General features: G+C 35.5%; 3 protein-coding genes across 6 annotated transcripts; 1 reads left to right on the forward strand and 2 right to left on the reverse strand.

Moving 5' to 3' along the window:
- Window positions 1-8,734: 8,734 nt before the first annotated feature.
- On the forward strand, window positions 8,735-11,420 carry LOC121769227 (6-phosphogluconate dehydrogenase, decarboxylating 2-like). 2 transcript variants are annotated; one of them, XM_042165967.1, is made up of 3 exons: window positions 8,735-8,870; window positions 9,710-11,008; window positions 11,077-11,420. In XM_042165967.1, exons 2-3 carry the CDS (start codon window positions 9,718-9,720, stop codon window positions 11,085-11,087), a joined length of 1,302 nt encoding a protein of 433 aa, XP_042021901.1. In that variant the 5' UTR covers window positions 8,735-8,870; window positions 9,710-9,717; the 3' UTR covers window positions 11,088-11,420. The 2 variants fall into 2 exon arrangements, with proteins under 2 accessions (XP_042021901.1, XP_042021900.1); XM_042165966.1 differs by having other exon boundaries at window positions 9,710-11,420.
- A 4,074-nt stretch (window positions 11,421-15,494) lies between these two features.
- LOC121768718 (protein GLUTAMINE DUMPER 6-like) lies at window positions 15,495-15,809 on the reverse strand. Its single transcript, XM_042165259.1, has one exon. It carries the CDS (start codon window positions 15,807-15,809, stop codon window positions 15,495-15,497), a length of 315 nt encoding a protein of 104 aa, XP_042021193.1.
- A 7,199-nt stretch (window positions 15,810-23,008) lies between these two features.
- Window positions 23,009-25,368, reverse strand: LOC121766514 (mediator of RNA polymerase II transcription subunit 18-like). 3 transcript variants are annotated; one of them, XM_042162769.1, is made up of 7 exons: window positions 25,198-25,368; window positions 24,832-24,896; window positions 24,400-24,499; window positions 24,162-24,219; window positions 23,722-24,078; window positions 23,251-23,363; window positions 23,009-23,142 (listed from the first exon to the last, which is right to left on the reverse strand). In XM_042162769.1, the coding sequence occupies exons 2-6, from the start codon at window positions 24,865-24,867 to the stop codon at window positions 23,261-23,263; spliced, it is 654 nt and encodes a 217-aa protein (XP_042018703.1). In that variant the 5' UTR covers window positions 24,868-24,896; window positions 25,198-25,368; the 3' UTR covers window positions 23,009-23,142; window positions 23,251-23,260. The 3 variants fall into 3 exon arrangements, with proteins under 3 accessions (XP_042018703.1, XP_042018702.1, XP_042018704.1); XM_042162768.1 differs by having other exon boundaries at window positions 23,009-23,363; XM_042162770.1 differs by lacking the exon at window positions 25,198-25,368 and adding an exon at window positions 24,993-25,170 and having other exon boundaries at window positions 23,009-23,363.
- Between the last annotated feature and the right edge of the window lie 67 nt (window positions 25,369-25,435).

Below are 25,435 nucleotides of genomic sequence, written 5' to 3' on the forward strand. Positions count from 1 at the left end.
ATTGTTTTGCTTTTATTTCTTCTTTTGTTTTAGTTCCTATTAATATTATACTCCTATTAAATAATCTGATTTATAATTAATTACTGTATAGTAGTATGTTTTTTTAATAACCAGTCTTTAATTATATTAGAGGGTGCATCCTAAGTTCTGCACAGGGTAGTCATTTGAGTGTGTAAAACACTATATTAACGGAAATTGAGTAGTTGTGTTAATTAGATATGTGTTGATTACTTAAGATTCGTATATGTATTGTTTGGCTTTTCCAAATAATTAAAATTCTGTATTTAATTATAAATGCCAAACTAAATGGTACAGTAGCTAGTTTGATTTTGATATAACTAGGTAAGCAAGCAAATTAAAAGAGAATCATTTAATAAGATGAAAGTTATAAACTTATACCTAAATTAGGAGTATATTATTGTTCCCAACTCGACTTAAAAATTGATTATTGATGCAAAAATAAAAAAATTGGTCAGCCATCGCCGACCTAGTCTTCAAAAGCCTCCTTAGGTTCAATCAAATTTTCGATACCAAGTTTTTAATAAGGCCATCCACAATAGGAATAGCCCAGCAATAGCCCAGCCATAGCCCAGCCACTGCCACATCAGCAGCACTAAAAATCCTCCTGCCACATCATCAAAACAAGCAAATAGCTCAGTCATAGCCTAGCCACTAATATCCACATCACTATTAACAAATATATACAAAATGAAATAATTAACAATCACACAATATGCGAAATTTAATTTACGAGACATATACGGGAAAAGTTTAATAATACTATTAAAATTTTAAAAAGTACAATAATTTAAAAAGTACATTAATTAAAAAAATACAATAATAAAAAAAAGTACATAAATTTTAAAAAAAATACAATAATAAAAAGTACGTTAAAACAAGTGGTGCGAATGAAAATGACGAACAAAGCGCGTATATATAGTGTTTCGAAAAAAAAAATTTATTTTTTCGCGCTAGGCGGTGCGCTGGGCGATCAGGGCGCTGCAATAGCGCCGAACGGACCGCCCAGCGCCACGCGACCGCCCAGCGCTGCGCGGTTTCTCTCTCCAATCGCCCGCTGAGCGGCTGTAATAGATCGCCCAGCGAACCGCCCAGCGCCGGCGCTCGGCTGGGCGGTCGCTGGGCGCCTATTGTGGATGGCCTAAGCTAAGTAGCTAACCCACCATTCATGAGAATAGAGGCCTGAGTATAAGTAGTACTACTATTATAGTGATTTATATTATTCACGTATTCTTAATATGATCCATAACCCTTATTAAGAAATTGTGTTCTAAATTCTAATAGTATTATTTTTATATAATCAATAAATGAAAAAGGTCACATAATTTTATAGTATGCCATCGATCTGAATTCTATGGTATTAGATGACCATATGAATACAGAGCAACCGAAGCTTTAATATGACCGTGGTTGTGCATTGATTTCAATAGAAGAATTTCCAAATAAAATAGATGAAATTAAAATAAGAATCGATGCTTTAAACTAAATAAATGAAAATAATACAGGCTAATTTCTTATTTTTTAAATTGGTTATAAATTTAAAATTGAAATTTATATATAAAAATAAAATACTCAATTATCTATTTTATTAATTATAGAAAATAAAATCATTTATCGATCATGAATATAAACGTCGATTATTAAGAAATTAGGAGTAATCAACGAGTCTAGTAAGGCGTTTTCATGCCTGGGTACCGCGTGTTGAATGGCTAAGATATTAACTCTAAATAAATCATGGACTACTACTAGACTCATAGTATAATAATCTAATAGTAATAGAGCCATATTCATGCTTTTTATTAAATTGCATTTTCATGAATCGGAATTAATACTTGTAATTGATATCTATATAATTTCTACTACTGTATTACAAACGAATTAGTATTAAATTAAAATTTATTATTAATATAGAACTATTAGTAGTATATTCAATTATTCATCATTCTACGTTTTGCTCTTATTTTTTTTTCGTCAATCTAATCCTACTGTCCGTAGATAGACTTGGTCATGACACAACTAAGAGCATCCGCAACGGTTGTATTACGCTGTCCGTCCGTCCTTACCGCTGATAAGGACACACCTGTCCGCCGCTGCGCTCTTTGACGCTGGCACGAACGTGCTCTTAGCTAAGAGCACGTCCGTGCCAGCGAGCATGGCGACGTGGCGTGTTTCTATTGGCCGTTGACATTTTCTTTTTTCTCTTTTTTTAAAAAAAATGAAAATAATACCAAAAATTAAAAGTATATATTTTCGGATTCTAAAAAATATAGCCGCTTTATTACCATTTTTTTGAATTTTTTTGAATTTTTTTTAAAAAATTTAATCCCAAAATCATCTATAAATACACACATTCATCATCCATTTGGACGAAATTAGGCCACTTATGAATTTAATTATGTAATTTTTAATTTTTAAGACTTTAATTATGAAATTTTTAATTTTTAGGATTTTAATTTGTAATTTTTAATTTTTTAGTAATTAATAATAGTATTTTGGGTATTTTTAATGAATTTTAATATTGTGGAAATGTTTTTATTTAAATTGAATAATAGAATGGTGGTACTCTTGTGCTCGTCCTTGCGGAAGAGCACGGATGTGGGTGTTGTGCTCTTGCCTAAGAGCAGACAGAAAAAGTGGGTCCGGGCCTACATCCGTGCTCGTTGGCAAGAGCACGGATATGGATGCTCTAACTACGTCGGACCATCATTTAGTCCGAATTAGTTTATTTTAGTCCAAATTCACCTACTTCTTTCAAGTTATTAACCTACAAAATCTAAAAATTAGTTTATTTTTTGTCACGACCGCATTTTCTAAGGATAGAAAACACGGTTGATCGCGACTAGGGGAGGATTAAAGAAGCGGGGAAGAAAGGGGAAAAACACAAATCGACCATAGCTCGAAATAAAATCAGAGTTTTGAACAAAATAGACTTGAGTCTTTTAAGATGCACAACGGATACAAATGAACGCGGTTCCATGTATGAAGACATGAACCTCCGAGAGTCAAAATCTGACTGAATTAAATGTCTTGTCTCAACAGCACTTCCTCCACCACTTCGCTGCTCAACCTGCACATTTAGAAATATATGCAGGGCTGAGTACAAAAAGTACTCAGTGAACACATTGCCGACAATTACACATATACATTTGAAAATATTGTCAAGCCATCATCACAGTAACACTCGGGGTGTTGTTGAAAAGACCCGAGCTTACTAAAAATATCACATTGGACTGCAGTCCCTTTTTTTCCTGTACTTAGCCATATCTGATCACATTGTGCCGTCGAGATGGTGTTCTCGCACGGTCACCTTCTCTGCCCAACATGTCAGAGGTATTCTTGTGCCGGGAAGGTGGCCACCTTCCTCGGTCACCTGCTCTGCCCAACATGCAGATGGAGCTTGTGTACACTAGTCCGAGTGGGGACACCACCCTCACTGGGACCCGAATTCGACTTATATCATCATTCATAATTTCTTTGGCCTTAGCCAAATAGATAGGCATCATACACAAAAACATTTATGGCAAGACAACATCTTTAAAAATCACGAACATGTGTTCAAGTTTTCATAAAATACAATTTGTATTTTTTTAGTATAAGAAAGCTCACCTTGTTCGCTTAGTTTCCTTAACTTGAATTTTCCTGACTCCACCCTTAACTCACGGAGATAGCCTTTTGAAAACAAATAACGTACTAATAAGACTCGAGAAAAAATTCACATACTTCTAGGAATGCATGTGGGAAATTATTTCTTTTATCATTTGTTCACCGTTAGAAAATTTTAGAAACTTGCATATTAATTAAGTTGGGAAATTTAATTAATAGCACTTCTTTATTAACTTAATTATTTTTGTGACTTGAGAACGCCGTCTCCCTCTTTCTTTCCATTTCCTTAGCGGCCGCCCGAGGCGTCGCGGGGCGATGCCGGTCGGCCGCTTACGCCCATAATTCCTCCGTTAGCTCCTCGTATTTTTCCATCATAATCTCGAACAAAAAATCCCAAAATTTATTTAAGCGCATAATTGAATTATCGCAACTATTTCCCTTTGTTATGAAAAATTATATGTTTTCCGGACTTGGGATAAATTATTCATACTTCAAAATTATTTCGAAATTAATTAAATAACTCCTAAAAATTTATTTAATCCCATGATTAACTTATCGTAATAATTTCCCACCGAGAATTTATTTTTATTTCGGCCTTGGAAAAAAAATATTCTAAAATTAATTAAACAATTCTCCACAATTAATTCAATTATCAAACCAATGATTTATTTACAAAACCAAATTCTCCACCTTATCTCTCAAATTAATATTCTAAAGCCCCAAAATAATTTTAAGTGGAGCCCAACTTAAATAGATCATTCAATTAATTTATTAAGCCCAACTTAAATAAAGCAAAGGCCCAATCTTAAAAAAAAACAAAAGCCCCAATCTTTAACTCCCACATCCCCTCTCTCTTCCTCCCTCTTCCTCTCTCTCTAACTCTCTCCTTCTCTCTCTCGTCGACAAAAAAATGGGGATTTCCCAGAATCCCGTCGGCTTCTCCAACACTCCACACCAGAGCCATCGGTCGTCTCCCCTCCGACGCTCGTTGCACTCCGGCGACGTAGGCGTCGTACGATTTCCTTCCGTCGCCCTCCGTCGCACGCCGCTGCACCCGACGCCGTTGCGGTGAAGTTTTCTCCACCATCGCGTCGACCCTCACGCCGGGAAGACGTCGCTGTCGCCGCTGTTACCTCCGGGCTCCAGCCGCATCAGTCGCTCCGACGCCGCTGCTCAGATCCGTCGGCTACTGCTCGCCGGGTGTAACGACGATGTCGTCGACGTCTGCTACAACCGTCGTCTGCTGCTGTGCAGCCTCTTCGCCGGAGATTGCCGTCGATGCTCGAACAGTTTCGAAACGACCCCTACCCAGCCCCGATTGGACCCGAAAGGTAAGTCCTTTACCCAATTTTTATGTTAATTCGTATCTTCGATTAATTTTGATCGTTGATTTAATTCCGAGTTCAGCGTGGGAGTGGTGAAAGAATGATATGCTGTGGAGGGTATACTAAAAGTTCATGACTTGGAATTGGAAAGGGATTTTACCTCGACAACACGATATTGATTGTGAAATTGTAGGACCGAAAGGAGTAGCCCACTGGATTTGCAGATTCAGTTTCTGTAATTCAATTGATTAAGCTCTCAGTTCCTTGAGTAGAAGTTGAAAGAATGAGTTTTGTTTTTCTTGCTGCAGAGTTACGTCTCGTTGCAGAGATGTGAGAGTAGGGGAAATCTGATCTAGGAAGAAAAAAATATATACTAGAGAGAAGATGGCTGATGTGGGGTGAAGAAAATGATTCTTATATCTATACATATGTATTAAGGATGACTATGAAAGTGGCTTAGACCATCCACAACGGGACTCGCCGGCGTCTCGCTTCTCGTCTCAGCGAGACGAGTTGCAGCCTCCATCTCGTCCCGTCTCGTCGCGCGACTCGACTCGCCGAGCCAGGAGACGAGCTGGCTCGCCACGCGCCTCGGCGACGTGGCGCAGCCCGGCGTCATGCGTGACGCCCACTCGCCGGCCCGCGAGTGGGCGTCGTCACGTGCTGACGCAATAAATATTTTTTTTAAAAAAAATTTGAATTTAAATAAATTTTTTTTTTGTAACGGTACTATTACCGTTTTTTTGTTTTTTTTTTATATTTTTTTTGTTTTTTATTAAATTTTTTACTCTATAAAGCGGCTATGGTCGGCGATGCAGAAGGATCCGCGAGTAGGCGCCGTCGGCCGCAAGGGACGAAGGCGGCGAAAGCGGCTAGAGCAAGGAAGGGCCGAGGCGAATCAAGCCAGCCGGCCTCAGGATCGGGCTCGCGAGGAGGCTCGGACACACTTATGGTGGCGTACATGACCGCCACAATGGCGGACACTTCCCGCTTCTCGCACTCCCAATACGCGGCCTGGTGGAACGGAATTGTGCATATGGCAGCACAACTTGGCCTTCCGACTCCCCCTCAACCTCGACCGCCTCCGGAGGATGATTAATAATTTTTTTTATTTTGTGTGTTTTTTTATTTTGTGTGTTTTTTTATTTTGTGTGTTTTTTTTATTTTGTGTGTTTTTTTATTTTGTGTGTTTTTTAATTTTGTTTTAATTTTAATAAAGTGTGTTTGTTTAAATTGAATTGGGTTTTAAAAAAAATTATAAATTAAATTGAATGAATAGTAATTAAGAGACGGTATAGAGACGGTTAAGAGACGGAGCGTTGCAGGTTCCGTCTCTTAGTTAAGAGATGGAGGAAAAAAGGACAGTGGGGCCCTCAAATAGTGCTCAAATAGTAGTTAAGAGACGGTTTAAGAGACGGTATAGAGACAGCGTTGTGGATGGCCTTAGCTAGCAAGTTGTTGGTAGAAAGTTGTCTGACACATTCCTATCTCAATTTATTCTCCTTTGTCAGTAGGAGATATGATCTATTGTTCTAATTAAAAGCAGCATTAAATGTAATGTGAAAAAAAACGATCCTCTGAATTTGCCCTCTTTTTATTTTATTTATTTATTTATTTATTTTGGTATAAGAAAAACCCAGTTTAAGTTCGTGGCTTTGGTGTAGGAAAACAAATAACATCCATAGTCTTCCCTGATGATGTACCGAACTTTCTTGGAGTGCGAGCACGACCGTTGAACGGGCTGCGTGAACTTTTCTCTAAATGTAATAGATAAGGATTTGATAAATTTGTATGATAGTAATTTAGCGGACTTCGGAGATATGCCATACATTATAAGTTTTTATTTGGTGTTACCCTTTTTTTTTTTACTTGAAATATTCGTTCGAGAACGAAGCAACGATTATTTATAATTCCAAGATCAATTATCATACATGAAAATGGCAGATTTCGAATACTACAACGATCACTTATTATTTATCTTTAGGCTAATAATAATAATAAGGTACGAAAGTTCGGGTTGTTACATTTTTAGTCCAAATTGCCACGAATATTAGTAACCTTACAAATACTCGATTTCAATAATTTTATTTTTGCTGATAACGTGGTTCATTAAATAACGAGAAATTTAAGAAGATGGGTCTCAATTTCCTTACCTTTTAGAAAATGGGATCGAGGCGCACAAATTTTTCGTAATAAGGGTTTTTTAAATTTTTCTCAATTTTATATTTCTTTTTCTTATTATTCATTTCATAAAATATATTAAAGGACCATCTTCTCCTTCTCCTTCTCTATTTCCCTTTCTTCATCTCCTTCCCGTGAACTCCATTAGACCATTACCTTAACTGTTTCTCCTCAAATTTTTTCCATAAAGAGTGATTCATTCCACTACACTACCATTAACTTTCTTTTTGTATTTTCATAGTGAATAGTTTATGCAAATAGCCAAATACTAAAATAAGTTGCAAGAAATTGGAAAAATCAATAATGGAATAATTTTCCTCTCGTAATAGTATAGTTTACTACTGTGGTTGCAGTATGAGAACGACTATTTAATTTTGATCTCTCACATTATGTAGATTCAGTTAAATTCAATCAGATATTTCGTCAAACAATCACAAATTATATCAACTCCAAATTATATCAACTCCAAATTATGCATTCTTACATTACTCGTTTCATTAAGGTAAATATGCTTAAAAATTAGTACTTATTTAGGAAAAGTAGGTTGAGTTGTTACCTTAGAATTTCTTATTCTGGCCGATCAAATGAATTTGTGAGAGATAGGGAGGAGAGGATGGCCATTAATATATTTTATGAGAGGAATAATAAGAAAAGAAGTATAAAAAAGAGAAAAACTCAAAAAACTCTTATTACGAAAAATCCGCACGCCTCGATCCCATTTTCAGAAAGATCAGCGAATATAATCCCAAATTTCGAAAGGCCAGCGAATTGAGACCCATATTCCGAAATTTCTCATTAAATAACATACTACAAATACTCGATTTCAGTAATTTTGTTTTTATAATACTGATTAAGTTTCACAATCAATAACATTCTAGATAACAGACGTTTTAATTTCCCAAAAATACCCCCAACCAGAAAATAATCATATGAAAAAAAGAATATACCACCTCGAAATAGGATCCTACTATAAAACATTGTTTAAAAAGAAACCAAATACTGTAAAAATCGAATCTTTGCAGTAAATCAAGTGTCTGAATTTAAATTAACTTCTACCGCTTGTAATAAAAGATTAGCTCGTATGCATATTATCCATTTTTATTCCGTAATTAGAATTCGACTAATTTTGATGGAAGTGTTAATTAATTGAAAAGAAGATCTGTATTTTCTGCCACCAACCCCAACAACCATCAAGTGTGGGGAAAAGTAGTTGGCCGAATTTGACCTTCGAAGGCGTTCAACATTTTTGCACTACCTAATACTTTTCTCTTTCTATTTCATACAAATACGATAACACAATTTTAATGTACAGTTAAAGAAAAATTAATTTAAATAGTATAATAATTAGTAAAATCCATAAATAATAAATTAAAATAGAAATAAGAAAAAATTCCATGTATAAATATACAATATTTATGTTCTCTTATTAGAAATATGAATATCTGGAATCATATGAGAACGAGAATTAATGCATAATTGATATTGTAATAAGACTCATTTTTATTAGTGAAAAGAAATTAACAAAATTAGAATGAGATCTAAAAATAAAAAAATGTCTTTATTTTTATGGGACGGAAAAAAAAAAGAAATTTTATTAGTATTTCAAATAGAGGACCTATAAGTATTTATTTCCTTTCCTCTTCCTTTAATTACTCCAATTACCTCTCTGCAAAATTCTCAGATCTTTGCTGCTCAGTGGTTTCGCTCTTGCCTAGTCAAATTCAGTTGTAGCTCAAAACCAAGGTATGGCCTTCTTTTTCTGATCTGTTATTACTTGTTAGCAAAAACTGGATGAGTTTATGGACTTGAATTTGTGTTTCCTTTTTTTCTGTGGTTGCTTATTGTCATTTATTTCAATTTCGGAATTCATGCCTTGTTGATCGGTTTAGGTAGATGCAATTTAGTGGGAAAGGAGGAATTTTTGGAATCAACATTAGAATTGGGAATCGAAGTGATTTGGTTGGATTGTATCGAAATAAGCTATCAAAGTTTTTGATGTTTTATTGGATTGATTTTATAGAATACAGTCAAGTCAAGTATTGAGCTTTGTTTAAATTCCATCATGATTTTGAATCGGAAGATTGTTGATCAGGATAGTAGTTGTGTAGCAAGTTTGAGATCTAATCGAAGTTAATCCAAATTTTGTTCCTAATTGAATGATTTTCCGATCTAAATAGTGCCTAAACGAGGGAGTGCTTACCATACTTTAGTGGACTACATTTTGTTTTAGTGATTCTTTGCCATTTAATTATTGAATGAAGAATACACTTTGCTCTATTAGAAGCATAAAAAAAGCTCTGCTTTGTATGAACATAACAATGAACAAGGTTTTCTCCTTCGTAATGAATCAACAATCGTGCAAAATCGATGTCATTGGCTTTTCTTTTGTCCGAGGCTTCCAATGGTTAGATGTTGAGAAAAATTCTTTAGTCTGTTTCAAAAAAAAATTGTTCCTTTTTGATGCAAATGAACATTTTGCATTTGGAGTTGGTTAGTTTCTCAGTTATATTTTAATCTTTGTTATTATTATTATTATTTCAGTGTTTGGATTCTATGAATACTGAATGTTATTTTTTGGTCAGGAGAAAGGATGGCTGAGCAATCTCCAAAACTGAACAGAATAGGCCTTGCTGGCCTTGCTGTTATGGGACAAAACTTGGCCCTCAACATTGCTGAGAAAGGCTTTCCGATTTCTGTCTACAATCGAACTACATCTAAAGTAGACGAGACTACTGAGAGGGCCAAACTGGAAGGAAATCTCCCTGTGTTTGGCTTCCATGATCCTGAATCATTTGTCAAATCGATCCAAAAACCTCGTGTGATCATCATGCTTGTCAAGGCCGGGGCTCCAGTTGATCAAACCATCAAGACACTCTCCACCTATATGGAGAAAGGGGATTGCATCATTGATGGTGGAAACGAGTGGTATGAGAATACCGAGAGGAGGGAGAAAGCCATGGCCGAATTAGGCCTTCTCTACCTTGGCATGGGAGTTTCTGGTGGTGAAGAGGGTGCTCGGAACGGACCTTCAATGATGCCTGGAGGGTCGATTGAAGCCTACAAGTACATAAAGGACATCGTTCTCAAGGTAGCAGCCCAAGTTCCTGACAGTGGTCCTTGTGTGACCTACATCGGCAAAGGAGGATCGGGAAACTTTGTCAAGATGGTCCACAACGGAATTGAATATGGTGACATGCAGCTGATTTCTGAGGCTTACGACGTGCTGAAATCTGTTGGAAAGCTTTCAAACGAGGAGCTCAAAAACGTCTTCACAGAGTGGAACAAGGGTGAGCTTCAGAGCTTCTTGATTGAGATCACTGCCGACATCTTTGGCATCAAGGACGATAAGGCAGACGGTTACTTGGTCGACAACGTGTTGGACAAGACTGGAATGAAAGGCACTGGCAAATGGACTGTTCAGCAAGCTGCTGAACTGTCGATCGCTGCTCCTACGATTGAAGCCTCTCTAGATTCAAGATTCATGAGTGGTTTGAAGGAGGAGAGAACCGAAGCTGCCAAAGTCTTCAACTTCGGGGACATCATATCTCCTGAGAAGGTCGACAAGGAGAAGTTGATCCACGATGTTAGGCAAGCTCTATACGCATCCAAGATATGCAGCTACGCTCAGGGAATGAATCTCATTCGTGAAAAGAGCATCGAGATGGGATGGGGCTTGAAGCTGGGCGAGCTGGCCAGGATCTGGAAGGGTGGATGCATCATTCGCGCTATCTTCTTGGATCGCATCAAGAAGGCATATGACAGGAATGCAGATCTCGCCAACCTACTCGTGGACCCTGAGTTCGCCAAGGAGATCATGGAGAGGCAGTCGGCTTGGAGGAGAGTTGTGACCCTTTCAATCAACCACGGCATCAGCACCCCTGGTATGTCTGCTAGTCTTGCGTACTTCGACACTTACAGAAGGGCACGACTTCCGGCTAATCTGGTGCAGGCTCAACGTGACTACTTTGGCGCACATACGTACGAGAGGACGGATATCCCCGGAGCCTTCCATACCGAGTGGTTCAAGCTTGCTAAGAAGATCGATAACTGAGGTTCGCCCATTTTACATTTTCGATGGAATAAAGTCTCTGCGTAGCTCATAAATGACATTTGGCATTGGATTCAAGAACATTTGAAGCTTCTTTTTATTAGATTAACTCAAATTATATGGTGCACATTTGTGCTTTATTATTATTTGTGTTTGGTTTTAGTATTTTTGTGTTTCAGTTTGATTTCTCTTATATACTTAAACAGCCTAAATTGTTGAATAATGAATGATTGAAATGTTTGGCATGATACAGAATATGGATTATAGTTGTTGAACATGCATAGTAGATGAGTGTGTTTTATTTAGCCAATCACACTTACCATATTGCTCATCTGTCTTAGAAGTCGAGAACTTGTGACTGACTAATTTTTGTCGCTTGTTGTCTCTTTCCCAAAAGTTCAGCTCATGTCAACGTATCTTTTGTAAAATCTCCATATTGCCAAGATTACATAATACATTGTATTCATGATTAATACTCTCACCTCCGCCCTTGAATCCTTGAGTGCTTCAATACTAGCCAAACTAGATCTTAGTGTATCTCATATTTATCTTATCTAACAAACCAACCTTAGTAAATAAATGAATAAACTGTTTTTGTGGTCGAGGCCCACGGGTTAAGATTTCTCTGTTGACACCTATGTCACATCTTCAAATTAAACTTCAGATTCTCCTTTTTTTGTTACAAATAACAAATGCAAAATTCAAGCCAACTCGGCCCAGCCCAAAAATGTATTGGGCCATACAAATTCCAGCCCAATCTATATATGCTCACATTCAATTAGTTACTACTTTTCTTTAAAAAAAAATCAATTTATTAGTAGTATAAATTAAGGCTTTAAGATCGCGACAGTTTTCCAATTCTAGCTAGCTAGTAGCGTAGCTAGTTTTAAAGAATTGATTTAAATAAATGGGGACGAATCTCGATCCATTATGATCCTTAATTATAGTGGGGTGTACTAACATAATCTTTTTTTTTGGGTGTACTAACATACTCGAGATAGAAAAGGTTGTACAAGCAATATGAATGAAGTAGAAGTAGTACATAAAAAAGGAATATGCGAGGGGATATGTGGGGAAAAAGAAATGTTTGTGTGGGTGCACTGTTTAATTGGAGTATGAGAACATAGTGGCCTTCATTTGTGAGTCAATTGATTCTCCCAAAAATTCATAAATTTGTTACATCTGCTGTCCACTCATATTATTAATACTAACTCCTCCAATAATCATTAGATTCTTTCACTTTATACAAACCTAGTTACCGAAATCGAGACTACCAACGCATATTTTCCGCATCTTAAAAGGATGCCTTTTTTCTCGGCTTCTTTTTAAAAAAAAAACAATTTATAGATTTTAGATAACTTATGATGATTTTTGGATTCAATATAATTAGAGAAAAAGAAAGCAAGAAAAGAACTGATGGTAGAGGTTTCTTGGGATGGAAAAAGTGTAGGAGTGGAGTTGCTATATAATTTGACACTTCAAAATCAGCATAGAACAATACATGCATAAATTTATACGCCACACATAGACACTTTCAATACTCAATATGGATAACTTTATGAACTTTCTCAAGGAAGCACTCAAGGTCAGCTTGGTACCACGAAATTAATATTGAGATGCTATAAAATTAATGTTGAATTTATAATATTCTAATTGAATTCAAAACTTTTTGTTTGGTAAAATAAATGGTTGATGTGAAATTTTATTTTAATTTCGAATTCTTTACTTGGTCCTGTATGTCAAAAAGTCAATCAAAAATTGACATTAGCTTTAAATTGAATATTTAAAAAAATTAATTAAATAATTAGATGATATATCTCTACATTATTTTCATATATTTTGAGTTGTTTGTACGAGTGTATGTATGTGTGTGTGATGAAGGGATGCGTGCGTGTGTATATTGTGTTGTTGTTGTGTGCAAAGCATATGTGCAGTGTATATAGTGTGTGTGTGTGATGAACATCCTTCTATTTTCTTCCAATATCATGTTAACTCCATGATAAGAGACTAGCTAATTTACCAATGAAGATCTCAAGTAGTAGCATGACTATATATAGACTGTCCAATGTCCATAAACTCAAATGACACGAGTTTAATTGAGGGACTCAAGTGAGAAGAATATAAATTGTCCAAAATTCAAACTCAAATTCAGATTGAAGATCAACACAAGCTAAATATAAAAAATTCCGATACTCACTTTAGGGGAGCATTGGAAGAAATCGAAAATAATCAAGAATAATATCTAACTTAATTTCTTCCATTATTCGAGTCTATTAAAAAAAGAAAATTGTGAATACTATAGTAGAATGGTTGAAATTACTATATTTGCCGTGGGAATTAGTGCTACCAGCCTAAAAATACCGAATGTTAATGTAATGCAAATTGAAGAATATTATGAAACCAAATTCTAAAAATTAGACTTCGATTTAGTGCATACCCTAAATATCGATTCCATACTGCTACAGTATGCACATAAAAGTAACTGGCTTAAATTAAAAAAGTGATTAATCCATTTAATTTCGTGAAGTCACGTCACTATTTGCTAAAATAAATAAACACCCCCTTTGCAATTTCTAAGCAAATCAAAATACCACATTTGATCTTAAAAAAAAACCAATAGAAGAAAAAATGGCACTACTTTTGTAGTAGTACTTCTTTAATTTTTTGTGATCTGATGAATATTGAAGACATGCATGAACCCAATTTTGACACGAATCACATAATTCTCATTAATCATATGTTCAAAAAAATCGATAAATAACAACCAAAGGCAGCAACAAGGAAGAAGGCTGACAATCCTATCACGATTCTGTGTCTTTGTGACTGTGTGCATCCACTGGATTTGTTCATATTTGAAGTGCCATTAATACAAATGTGTGTGTGTGTGTGTGTGAGAGAGAGAGAGAGAGAGAGAGCAGGCAGACATTAATAGAGCACAAGTGTCTCCCATTACTCACAGTGTCTGAAATGGAAAATGCATAGAAATATTAAATGGTTAAGTTAAAGGCAGAGCAGCCACTTCCCACCCTCTTTTTATTTAATAATAAAAAAAACAAAACAAATTCTCTCAACTCATCATTAATTCTTTGCGTGCTCGATCCGCCGCATCCCATGGTCCACAGATTTTGCCCTAATTTTACAAATTTTTTTTAAAAAAAGCAAATTGTTTTTATGACCATTTCACTATTTTTACAATTAATTAATAACAATAACGAATTCTCAATTTATTAACTGGACTCTATCTCTACATTAAAAGGCACTTGGTAAAATAAGAGTAATTAATATTTCGATTCATCACAATTGAATGCGACTTTACATAATATTAAATTCTATTTCCTGTCTTTGATGATGGGCATGGGTGCAAAATATTTATTCTTTGATGATTCTACCTGAAAAAATAAAGCAGAAATAATTTGTGAGGTGAAGTTTCAGTTTCATTGAAGAAAAAGGCCTAAATAGAAGATAATAAATAGCTCTCCGATCCCTTTCCACTTTTATTAGTGTAGTAATATTGTGTTGGAATCATATTCTAGTCGCCGCGCGCAGATCATAATTACGGCTATTATTATTTATATGATTTATTCCAAGCTACTTTTTTTAAGACTCGATAAAGTTAATTAATTAGATTAAAACATATCAATATTCATCTCGATTAATTATTCGACTCGTACCAATTGGATAATGAAATTCCTCATTTGATTTCTATTCATTACAAGAACCAATTCTGTGTCGTGTCAAGAACTGAAGTGTTATGCAAACTCATGATTAGACATGTTTGGTTTATCTTCAGAAAATGTGAGGTCATGAAAAAAGAGAGAACAAAGTATACTAGCTTCAAATTCAGTAATGAATAGTGTAGTTTTGGGTTAATTATGAGAACTTTATCTTTAATTTACCACAAATACAATTCTGTCTTCCTTTAATTCAAGTTTCTACCAAATACAATTCTGAATTCATCAATTCAATACAAAACAATTTATTAACTTTCACACTGTTCTTCTAAGTAACTCACTAAACCCCTCCTAACTAATCTTATTTAAACTAAATTACACATATCGTCAAATACAACTGTACCAATTGATTTCAAAAACAACACAACAAAAAATTCCAGAACCCAATTAAAGCAACGGAAAGATTAACAAAAGAGAGAGTAATTAGTGAAAAGCTTCTTGAGAAACTCATATATTTATGCTCATTTATAAGATTACATTCCCGAAGATCAAATACAACAACAACGAAAAAAGATTACAAAGCTAGACGAGATTAAGACAATCCAAACCAAAAATTTTCCTACAAAATTGTGGCGGCGAGACTGAAATTCAGACATTGCAAACGCAGGTTTGAGCGATTGGGAATGAAGCTGCAGGTGGCATGGGAATAGCGAGGTGGGTGGGGTTGTCGTCTCCGGCCATGATGACAACGATTTTGGGGGTGTTGTCGACGACGGCGGGGGCGGCGGGGGGAGGCGGCGCCTTTTCGTCAGAGGTAGAGCGCTTGCGGAATGAGCAGGCGAGGATGATTAGGGCGACGGTGATGAGTAAAATCATGAGGCCTAATCCCACAAAGAGATAAGGCAGAGGAGAGCTCCAATGCCAGAATTCTTGGTTTGAAGAAACTTGAGGTGGACTCCTCATCTCTCTCTTTCTCTCTCTAGATTGATTTGTGAGTGAAAGTTGGTGGGTGAGAGGGAAGGAGGAGATGACCTTATTTATAGAGAGGTGCGTATAATTTATATAGTGGGAGTAGCAATACTTGAATTTAACCTTTCTTTATTTTTACACAGAGGAAATACACTACTACTGTGATATAATTGGGTTAATTCTAAATTAACTAACATCGTAAGTACATAAATGTGGCTGATATAATTGCAATTTACTACTACTCCTCAATAGTTGATATAATTAATACAGGATACATTTTTGATTATGTGAATTACTAATATGTCCTTGCTTCTGTATTATTAGGTTTGGAACTGAATAGTGAACATGATATCTAACCGTGTGACAAAAGATTCTCCAAATTTATTCATTGAAATTGTAACTAATTTTAAAAATATGGGTTAGTAAACTATAAAATAAATCGCCAAATCCTCGAAAGAAGAAGAAATTGAATAAATTTATTAATCCTTTCTTATTGTGACTCTATTATTAGTAAGACGCTATATCAAATTCAAAACTGAGACACATTAAAAAGAAAGACTAGATAAGTATTTATTGTTGATAAATAAAACAAACAAATACTTTAGCCAAAAATAAATATTTAAATATATTGTTGATGTTCCAATTAAAAAATAGAAACATTATAGAAAAACAAAAGATTAAGATAATTTGTTCATTCCTTAATGACACTTTATTTTTATCATTAAAAGATAGTACAATTTTTTTGTAGTGACCTTTAATAATAATAATAATAATAAATACAAATATTTTTATTATGGGTATTTGAACACTTAGTCATCAATGGGATACAAATCTGCTTAATTAACCCACCGGTATATCTGCCAAAAAAGAATATGCCACATTGGTATAGAATATAAACTACTGTATAGATATGTCATATGTGGTATATTTATTAACTCTATAATTCAATCTTCAATTCTTCATATTCTTACAAAACGATGCATTGTATATGGCCGGTGTGTTACGATAATACTCGTAACAAAATTAGAATTAGAATTAGAATTAAAATTACAATTTAATAAACGTGCACAAAATAATAAAAAAAGTTGAGGAGTATATTATTTGACATCATATTAAATTAGTAGTACTTATTAGTTTGAATAATGTGAGCATAGTAACTGTTACAGTGTTACTTTGGCCCTCCCACTTATCTGCCGGCCACTTTACCCATTTTAATTTTTCCCAAATTCATTATTTTTTTCTCCACTTTAAAAAGATGGACACAGTTATCCTCATTCATCACTTTCAATCAAATTGAAATCCAAAAACACAGAATTTTGCAATTCCAAAGTCCAATCAATTCAATTCGATTGAAATTATATATCGATATAGTGTGTACTTTTCTTGTTTTCATGAAATTTGAGATGGAAATTTAAAAGGTTTCGCGTTAATTTATATATATAATGTTCAGATCTTCCCAAAATGATCTGGTACAATTTTTAATAAGAAAAATTAGTGTTCAATCATCATATATGTTGTAATTACAAAACGTAATTCATTTAATGTTTATATTAATACAATTCACTCAAATGACTATATACTATAAACTTTAACCAAATAACATCATATGTCAAGATTTGCAAGACGATATTTATTTTAGAGCAAACTCATGATCGCTGGCATGTTCGTGGAGTAGTCATAATTTAGGTGGATCGGATTGTGATTAATTGTGATTAAGGATCCATCATTCGCTTAGGCTGGGACAGAGGGAGTAGTTATAATACGACTTTACAAGAAGGGAAAATAAAAATAATGGGAATTTTGAAGAAAATGGATAAAGTTTGGGTAGTTGAGCTGGATATTCAAGTATGTTAAGTTGTTAACCATAGTATAGAAGTAATTCTGATTAGTTCAATTTGTTTCATAGTAAAAGGTTTTACTTGATTTGTATCAAAAATAGGGAGTGTTGAAGCTGAGTCACTGCCCATTAAGCTTTGTTTTCCAGAAGAAATATGTTGAAATAAAATGGACTCTTTTTTCCAGAATAATGCTAACATGTTATAAAATGATAATATTATCTACATAATATTTATTGTTACATAGTGCAACAGCAACAAATATTTTAAAATCGTCACCCCTTTTCTTAAAAATAATAAAAGAAGACTCAAATCATATCGTGTCAACTTCCCCCACTAGAAAGCAAAAAAATCAATTAATATATTTATAGCATAGAAGAGCTGCAGAGAATTTAAATTGTAACAATACATGTCTTCCACTTACAAAAATGATGATTGGTGTGAAAATTTGCAGCCTCGTTTAGACTAATTCAGTCACAACAAATAAATGCAACAGTTCAGATAATTAGTTGTCTGATTTAGAACAACCTTTTCAACGTCTTCAAGAATACATGCCCGAGACGCCAAATATTTCTTCATGCCTAATCCATTGCAAAGTTATATTTTTCCTATAAAAATACAAGTGGCAATTTGGACAATAATCCCATTTTTTTTAATATTTGTAACTAAAAAGTTATATTTTTCCTATAAAAATACAAGTGGCAATTTGGACAATAATCCCATTTTTTTTTATATTTGTAACTAATCAATTGTAATTTCGATACACCCAACCCAACTATGTGTCTATGTCAAATACAACTGGCTAACTGGACAACAATCCCATCTTTTCATATCTGTAATTAATTAATTATAACTTTGAAAACTATCCACAGCAGTAGTTTAAGCTTAGAGCATCTCCAATGGCGGACGTCCGGTCGGACGTGCGCGACGGGCGACCGGGACGTCCGCCATTATGGCAGGGGAGGTCGGATACGGACGTCCCGTGAGGACGTCGGGTGTCCTCGGACGTCGGCGCGACGGGAGGGCGGACGTCCGCGACCCGGACGTCCGATTTTTAAATTTTTTTTAATTTTTTTTAAACTCTATATATACGGCTCGTTGAATTTTATTTCATTCGCACCACTTGTGTTAACAAGTTTCTTTCTCTACATCTCTAATTTCAAGTATATCTAGAATGTCTAGTGACAGTGATAGCGAGAATGAATTGGAGGTCGCTGTGGAAGGTGCGATAGATAGGCTGCTACAGTAGAGGGCGCAGCGGCGGCAGCAGGCTGCGGTACCTCGGCCGATCCATCGTCGAACTACAGTACCCCGTGACCACATTGCTGCACATATTCAGTTGTATGCAGACTACTTCGCTCCGCAACCGCGTTTTGGGAAGCCTTATTCCGGCGACGCTTTAGGATGCATCGTCCGCTGTTTCTGCACATCGTGGGTGCTTTAGAGAGAAGATACCTGTATTTTAGGATCAGGGAGGATGCAGCTGGCAAACCCGGACTCACGCCCTTGCAGAAGTGCACTGTCGCAATCAGACAACTGGCGTACGGAGGCGCGACCGACATGTTCGACGAGTACCTCCACATTGGCGAGTCGACAGCTGTCGAGTGTCTGCAGAATTTTTGCGCGGGCGTGAGAGCGATATTCGGTGAGCGGTATCTTCGGAGTCCGAGCCCCGAAGACTGCCAGAGTCTGGTAGATATGCATGGGTCGGTGCACGGGTTCCCTGGGATGTTGGGCAGCATAGATTGTATGCATTGGGAGTGGAAGAACTGCCCCGCCGCCTAGAAGGGGATGTACACTACTGGCTTCAAAGCCAAGCATCCCACGATGATCCTAGAAGCTGTAGCTGACTACCGGCTGTGGATATGGCATGCTTATTTTGGAGTCGCCGGGTCGAACAACGACATCAACGTTCTCCAATCGTCGCCCTGTTCAATGCTCAGTGCAATGGCGTTGGTCCCGCCATCAGTTTCGTCACCAACGACAACCAGCACAATATGGGGTACTATTTGGCGGATGGGATATACCCAAACTAGCCCGTCTTTGTGAAGACAATCAAGCATCCGCTCGGACAAAAGAAGTCATACTTTGCGAGCCGTCAGGAAGCAGCGCGCAAGGATGTGGAGCGGGCATTTGGTGTGCTCCAGAGTCGATGGGCGGTAGTCAAGGGTCCTGCACGGCAGTGGTATATTCCCAACATTGGCGATGTCATGTACTCATGTATCATAATGCACAACATGATTGTCGAAAATGAAGGTGCGGAACTGACTCAGTGGACCAATGAAGATGATACGGGTGCAGGTCCAAGTCACAGCGTGGCCACCACGAATGTGAATATGGGGGTACCTCATGGAGAGGTCGAGCGGATGCGTGCATTTGCCGACATGCGGCAAATAGATGCCCATGTTCGACTTCAGAACGATATTATCGAAGAGGTTTGGACGCGGAAGGGTTGACGTTGATGTTAGTACTTTTTTTTGTTTTATTACTATGTAATTTTTTTTTTCAAATCATGTATGTTTTTTTTAAATGAAGTTGTTAATTTTTCTCGTTCGTATTCGTGTTGAAATTTTATTTCCGTAAACGTAAATTGTTTTATTTGTGAATTTGTGATTTTTTTTATTGCGGGAAGTCCTAGTGGGAAGGGCGATGGGAAGGGCGGATTGTGAAGGGGATGTCCTAGTGACATGGCAGTGGGATGGGAAGTCCTAGTGACGTGGCGGGAGGTGTTTTCGGGATGTCCTAGTGGATGTCCGAGTGGGACATCCGCCCACTGGAGATGCTCTTATGGTTTAGTTGTTGTTTATTTTTATTGTTTTCTATATTTTACTTTTGTGTTTATTTGATCTTTTGTGACCTTTTAATTTGTTGCTTTGCTTTTGTGATTTTTTCGTTCGTGTGGCTTGTGATGGGTGCTTTGTCATATATTATATTATGGCTGATTGTAGTTTTTCTTTAGGCATTAGTTGTATTTTTTGTTAATGTTTCTTTTTTAACTTGTGTTTGTTCTATTTCATTTTATTCACTCTCCCTTTTAACTTAAACATTTTGTAACACATAAAAGAATTTAATGGCAATATATAAAAATATTAAATATCTCAAAAAGCGTGTGGATATTATCGGTGACTAGATTCCAGCCTCGTTTCAGTTGAGCTTTAATTAGGAAATTTCCTTACCCTTTCATAACAATAATTATAATGTTTTTTGTATAAAATCTTAAGTAGTAGTATAAAATAAAGCATCTTTAGAAAATTGGGCAGTATTTTATTTTTGTACATATTCTCTTCATGTAATTTATGAAGCAACTGAACTGTGAAACGGCGGCGGATTTGAGCGGTGTAAAATTTGGTGAATAATTTCTTAGACTAATAAAATTATAAATATCTATTTTTCTTTATTTAATTGAATAATAATGGGCCACTTGTTTGAACAACGAATATTTTAAGGATCTTCTAATTTCTAGTAGTATAAAAAAAGGTCGGATTCATCGAATCAAAAATACAATGACATGCAAAGACGAAAATACTACACTAAAACAAAAATTAGAAATATTCAAATGATGTGCTTTTGCCATTTTCAAAACTATTATTTGAAAATGAGACCATATGAAAACAAACAATACGGAATTATTTCAAATCCTAACTCCAAAGTTTAGTAAATAAAACGCTTCTTCCTCTTCATCAAATAATCAGGATTTGAGTTAAGTCATGCCTTTTCATTTAGGTTTTATTTTTTTAATAATGGCCTTGACCTTTGTTTTATTTGTCTTGTTTTGATTAAATGTACACACGGTTTTATTGAGTGGTTTAAGCCTTTTTGATTTTATTGAAAAAAGGGGATGCGCACAATTTTTTTTTACCAAAGGGACAAAAAAGATTAATGAAAAGTGTGAGTCCTCTAAATTCATTGTGCTTGTTGCCCATAGAAAACGCAGTAGTAATAATATTTCATTTACAAGAATTATTACTTTTGACTTATTTGTAACACAAATTATTTGGAAATGACGTGACGCATAAATCATGTCGCACTATTTAATTATTGTATTGTATTCCTTCGATGTAATTCCACTAGACATTCCATTTCGTGTCGATATTAATAACCAATTTGAGTGATTCCTTTACGACTCAAAAAAAATATAGTACTAATATATTATTTGATTGTGTCTAAATACATCATCAATTAGAAAAACCGTTCATACATAGTATTTAATTAGGGGATATTATCACAAAAATGAATTCAATTTATAATGTTACATCATATGATAAATCAATTGTTAATAATGATATTAATGCAAAACAAATAGAAATTATTATGTTTACCCAATTCTCGTTGATTTTGACTCAAAACCAACATTTTCCTGTCAAATTTATTCTTTCACAAGTCAATTTTATTGACCTTTGTTGTCTTTAACAGAAGAACAACAATATAAAAATTAACAATGTGCACACTAGTAGAACTGTAGAAGACAAAATAGATATCATGCTAGATTGTCAAATTCTTGTTGATTGATTTGGACTCAAAACCACATTTTGTTATTATCTTAGTACTCCATCTTCTACAATATTAATTCATTTTTTTAAAATATAAATGGACATATAACAGATTCTTTTTCCAGTTTTCAGACGCAAACATATGTAAGTAGGAAATTAATTTATGGTTGTATTCAACAACCATAAATGGAGAACAATATTGCCACAATTGAGGTTGTTTAATCGTTTATTAAATGCATATATATTAAAGAAAAAAAATAGAAAATATTGTTGAACCTAAATCCCTATCAACATAAATCCCTATGTCGTTATTAATGATAAACAACTCAATCATATACCACAATCTTTCTTAATTCTTAAGGACTTATTTTTATAAATATTTCGAAACCAACCAATAATATACCGAGGATCAATATAATAATCTACTCAAACTAACGCCAAAACAAAACCAGAGAATTTTTTTAAAAAAATAAAAAAAACGTCAATTTAACTAAACTAGTAATTTAGCAACCAATTTAACTTAAATGTGATGAATTACTAGACTTCCCAGTATACTCGAAAGCGTCTATACCCTTCGGTGTCTTGTTGTTTTTGGAGTTGACATAGGAGCAAGTGAAAATTGTCATTTAGTCGATTAATTGAAAACACCTCCCACTGATAAATAGGAAGTTCTACTCACCAATCACTTAAATAAAAAACCATTATTGATACTTGGACACTCACTTATATCAGATGATATCAACTCTAATCTCCGATTCAAACATTTTTCCTTTTTTGGGTTTACCGTAGAGTATACATTTATTTCCCATTTTAGTGTAAACAAATATTTTCAAATGTTCTTGAATCCATCACCATCACACTTGATTCATGAAATAAAAATATATATGGAGTACTATATTTTTTATAAAATAGAATCATCAACGTGTTAGACAGGGTCTCTCTTTAAATGTATAATTTCTTGAATAAACAACAGGGGCAAAGGAAAGGACTTCAACCATTTCCCTACACACATTAGATCAACCAAGACAACTCTGACAATTAGCATGTAATGGTTGCAATTTACAAATGATTTCAAACATATTTGCTGTTCATAATTTTAAGTAGGAGTACCTAATCTCCATTACAGCATTGTGCCTCCGCCATCTGACATGAGAGACGCAGCCGCTGCAGCAGCTGTGGGAACAACTCCAGTTGATAAGCCAGGTTTTGATAGATGGAGCAGTCTGGAAATGGAACATTGTACATATTGTAAGGTCATATTCCAGCAAAACCTTGGAGACCACAAAGCAGTCGAACTTACTAATAAAATCTCTTTGCACTTCCAACTATTAAAATCATAACACAAAACATGGAAATGTCTCAAACAAGCTTAAGTATTTTTTAACCTGGAAAAAATGGCATGTGGGGATAAATGAAGAACCTTTCATAAGGTGTGATAATCAGCTCTAGAATTACTACATGTACCATAATTAAATTGTGAGTCTTGTAACACACCCATGTAGCACCGAATAGCTTAGGACTGCAAAGTTCACACTCAAGCATATTTAGCAGAAAATTAAGAGATAAAAGTAATGAACTTACGGTGCTAGATATTCACAGAAAGACGACACAGCCGCAACAACCTCAGTATAGTTCTCTGATGATGCAGGGGCTGTTACTTCAACCAGCTGGATACCAGGTGTAACCGGCACAGCATCGTCAGATGCATGAAGTTTTGGCATCTTATTTACGCAGGACACTGCCACTGTTATCTGAGTACCTCTTTGGAATTGGAAGGAAAATCCTACTCTCAGCAGCTCATGGTCTAATTTGTATCCAAGAGCATAAAATAAGCGGAGAGCATTTTTGCTTACATTACTTTCTGCCATAGTCCTTACAAGCACTGAAATTTGCTCAGCACCAGCACCCCTCATAGCACCACCAATGTGTCGGACAGTCCTGCACATTAAATGATATATTCATTACAAATTTCTCACAGCTGATAACTTAAACGCATTTGGTGGAAGACCCTCGATTCATACCATGTGGGTTCAGGCTTCGCAAGGTCACACAGAAGTCGGACTTCAGATGATACCAATCCTAATGGAAAGAAAGAACAGATCTCACTTGAGAATAACAGAAATACTTATTATTTAAGCTATCCACAAGAGACATTCAACTTGCTAAGAAGTTATGAGACACACTAAGTGCAAGTATAAACTAGTATAGTAGTATAAACCATGGTTAGCTGTAAGTAAAAATAAACAGAAAGATTTATACCTAGGTTCGGTACACTTTTCAGGCACAATTCATGAACCTCTAAACTCTCTCGGTGAACTCCACAAAGTCCTTGAAGAAGAATTTCCAGGGCTTCAACATGCTGAGAAATAGTGTGATATTATATTAACTAATGTGTCAAAAAAGATGAAAACTATATTCCAGGAGATGAAGACAAATTAAAATTAAGGAAAAAAAACCCAAAGCTTTTAAAAGGTGAACATGGCAAAACTGGAAAAGCAGTCCTATGATAGTCCACAATTCATCCACATTCCCAAAGTTCAAGTTCAATAGTTCATCACCATAATCACAAAATGCAGGAAAACAACAGACTTTGGAAAATATTGGCAAATTAGTTCAAGTTCAAGCAGTGAAATAAACATATTAGTCAAATATTCTACTACAATCACAGAAAAAGATTGTGCTTTAACTTACCTTAGTCTCTATAATTCCCTGCACCACGCATTCCATCTTGATCCCCAAAGTCTCTCTAAATTGATCTGATGTACATACATAAACTCAGTAGATTCAGTCAAGTGAGTTAATATCCTAAAGTCCAAAGAAACTATGAAGTACATGGAATGTCAGGGTTGAACCTTTAATTTAGGGTTTTGGTCAAACAAAATGAAATCGAGCTCAACCCGTGAAAAATTAGTATGTTAATTGTTACCCGAGCTCGCGAAAAAGCTCTTTATGCTAAGACGGACTGAGCTCGAGCTCATCTCTTACAAAACATAACTCTGAATTTCCACGATACGATCAAATCCAACAAATCCACATTCTTAGTGTCATGTAATATACCTGCAATGTAGCTGAAGCGCGGTGAGACGAGCAGTGGAGATACTGATAAGCAGACGACAGCCGAGGAGAAGAAATGAGAATGGTGGGCGGCGCAGGTGGAGGATCGGTGGTGGGGATAGAGAAAGGGTTTTTTCAATTTGGGAATTCTGATTATTGATAGTCATGAATACAAAGACTTAACAATAAAAGTTACTCCTAGTATTTTCTTGGGTTTTCTGTTTGATTTTCTTTTTAAATT

Source organism: Salvia splendens, chromosome 15 (genome assembly GCF_004379255.2).
Source record: "Salvia splendens isolate huo1 chromosome 15, SspV2, whole genome shotgun sequence".
In the NCBI taxonomy this organism is placed as follows: Eukaryota; Viridiplantae; Streptophyta; class Magnoliopsida; order Lamiales; family Lamiaceae; genus Salvia; species Salvia splendens.

Bases quoted from the DNA above. Each gene is read 5' to 3' on its own strand.
- LOC121769227 (XM_042165966.1), top strand. From the start codon at position 9,718: ATGGCTGAGCAATCTCCAAAACTGAACAGAATAGGCCTTGCTGGCCTT.
- LOC121768718 (XM_042165259.1), bottom strand. From the start codon at position 15,809: ATGAGGAGTCCACCTCAAGTTTCTTCAAACCAAGAATTCTGGCATTGG.
- LOC121766514 (XM_042162769.1), bottom strand. From the start codon at position 24,867: ATGGAATGCGTGGTGCAGGGAATTATAGAGACTAAG. The intron at 24,500-24,831 runs GTAAGTTAAAGC...ACTATTTCTCAG, and splicing joins AGGGAATTATAGAGACTAAG to CATGTTGAAGCCCTGGAAAT. The intron at 24,079-24,161 runs GTATGAATCGAG...TTTAATGTGCAG, and splicing joins GCGAAGCCTGAACCCACATG to GACTGTCCGACACATTGGTG.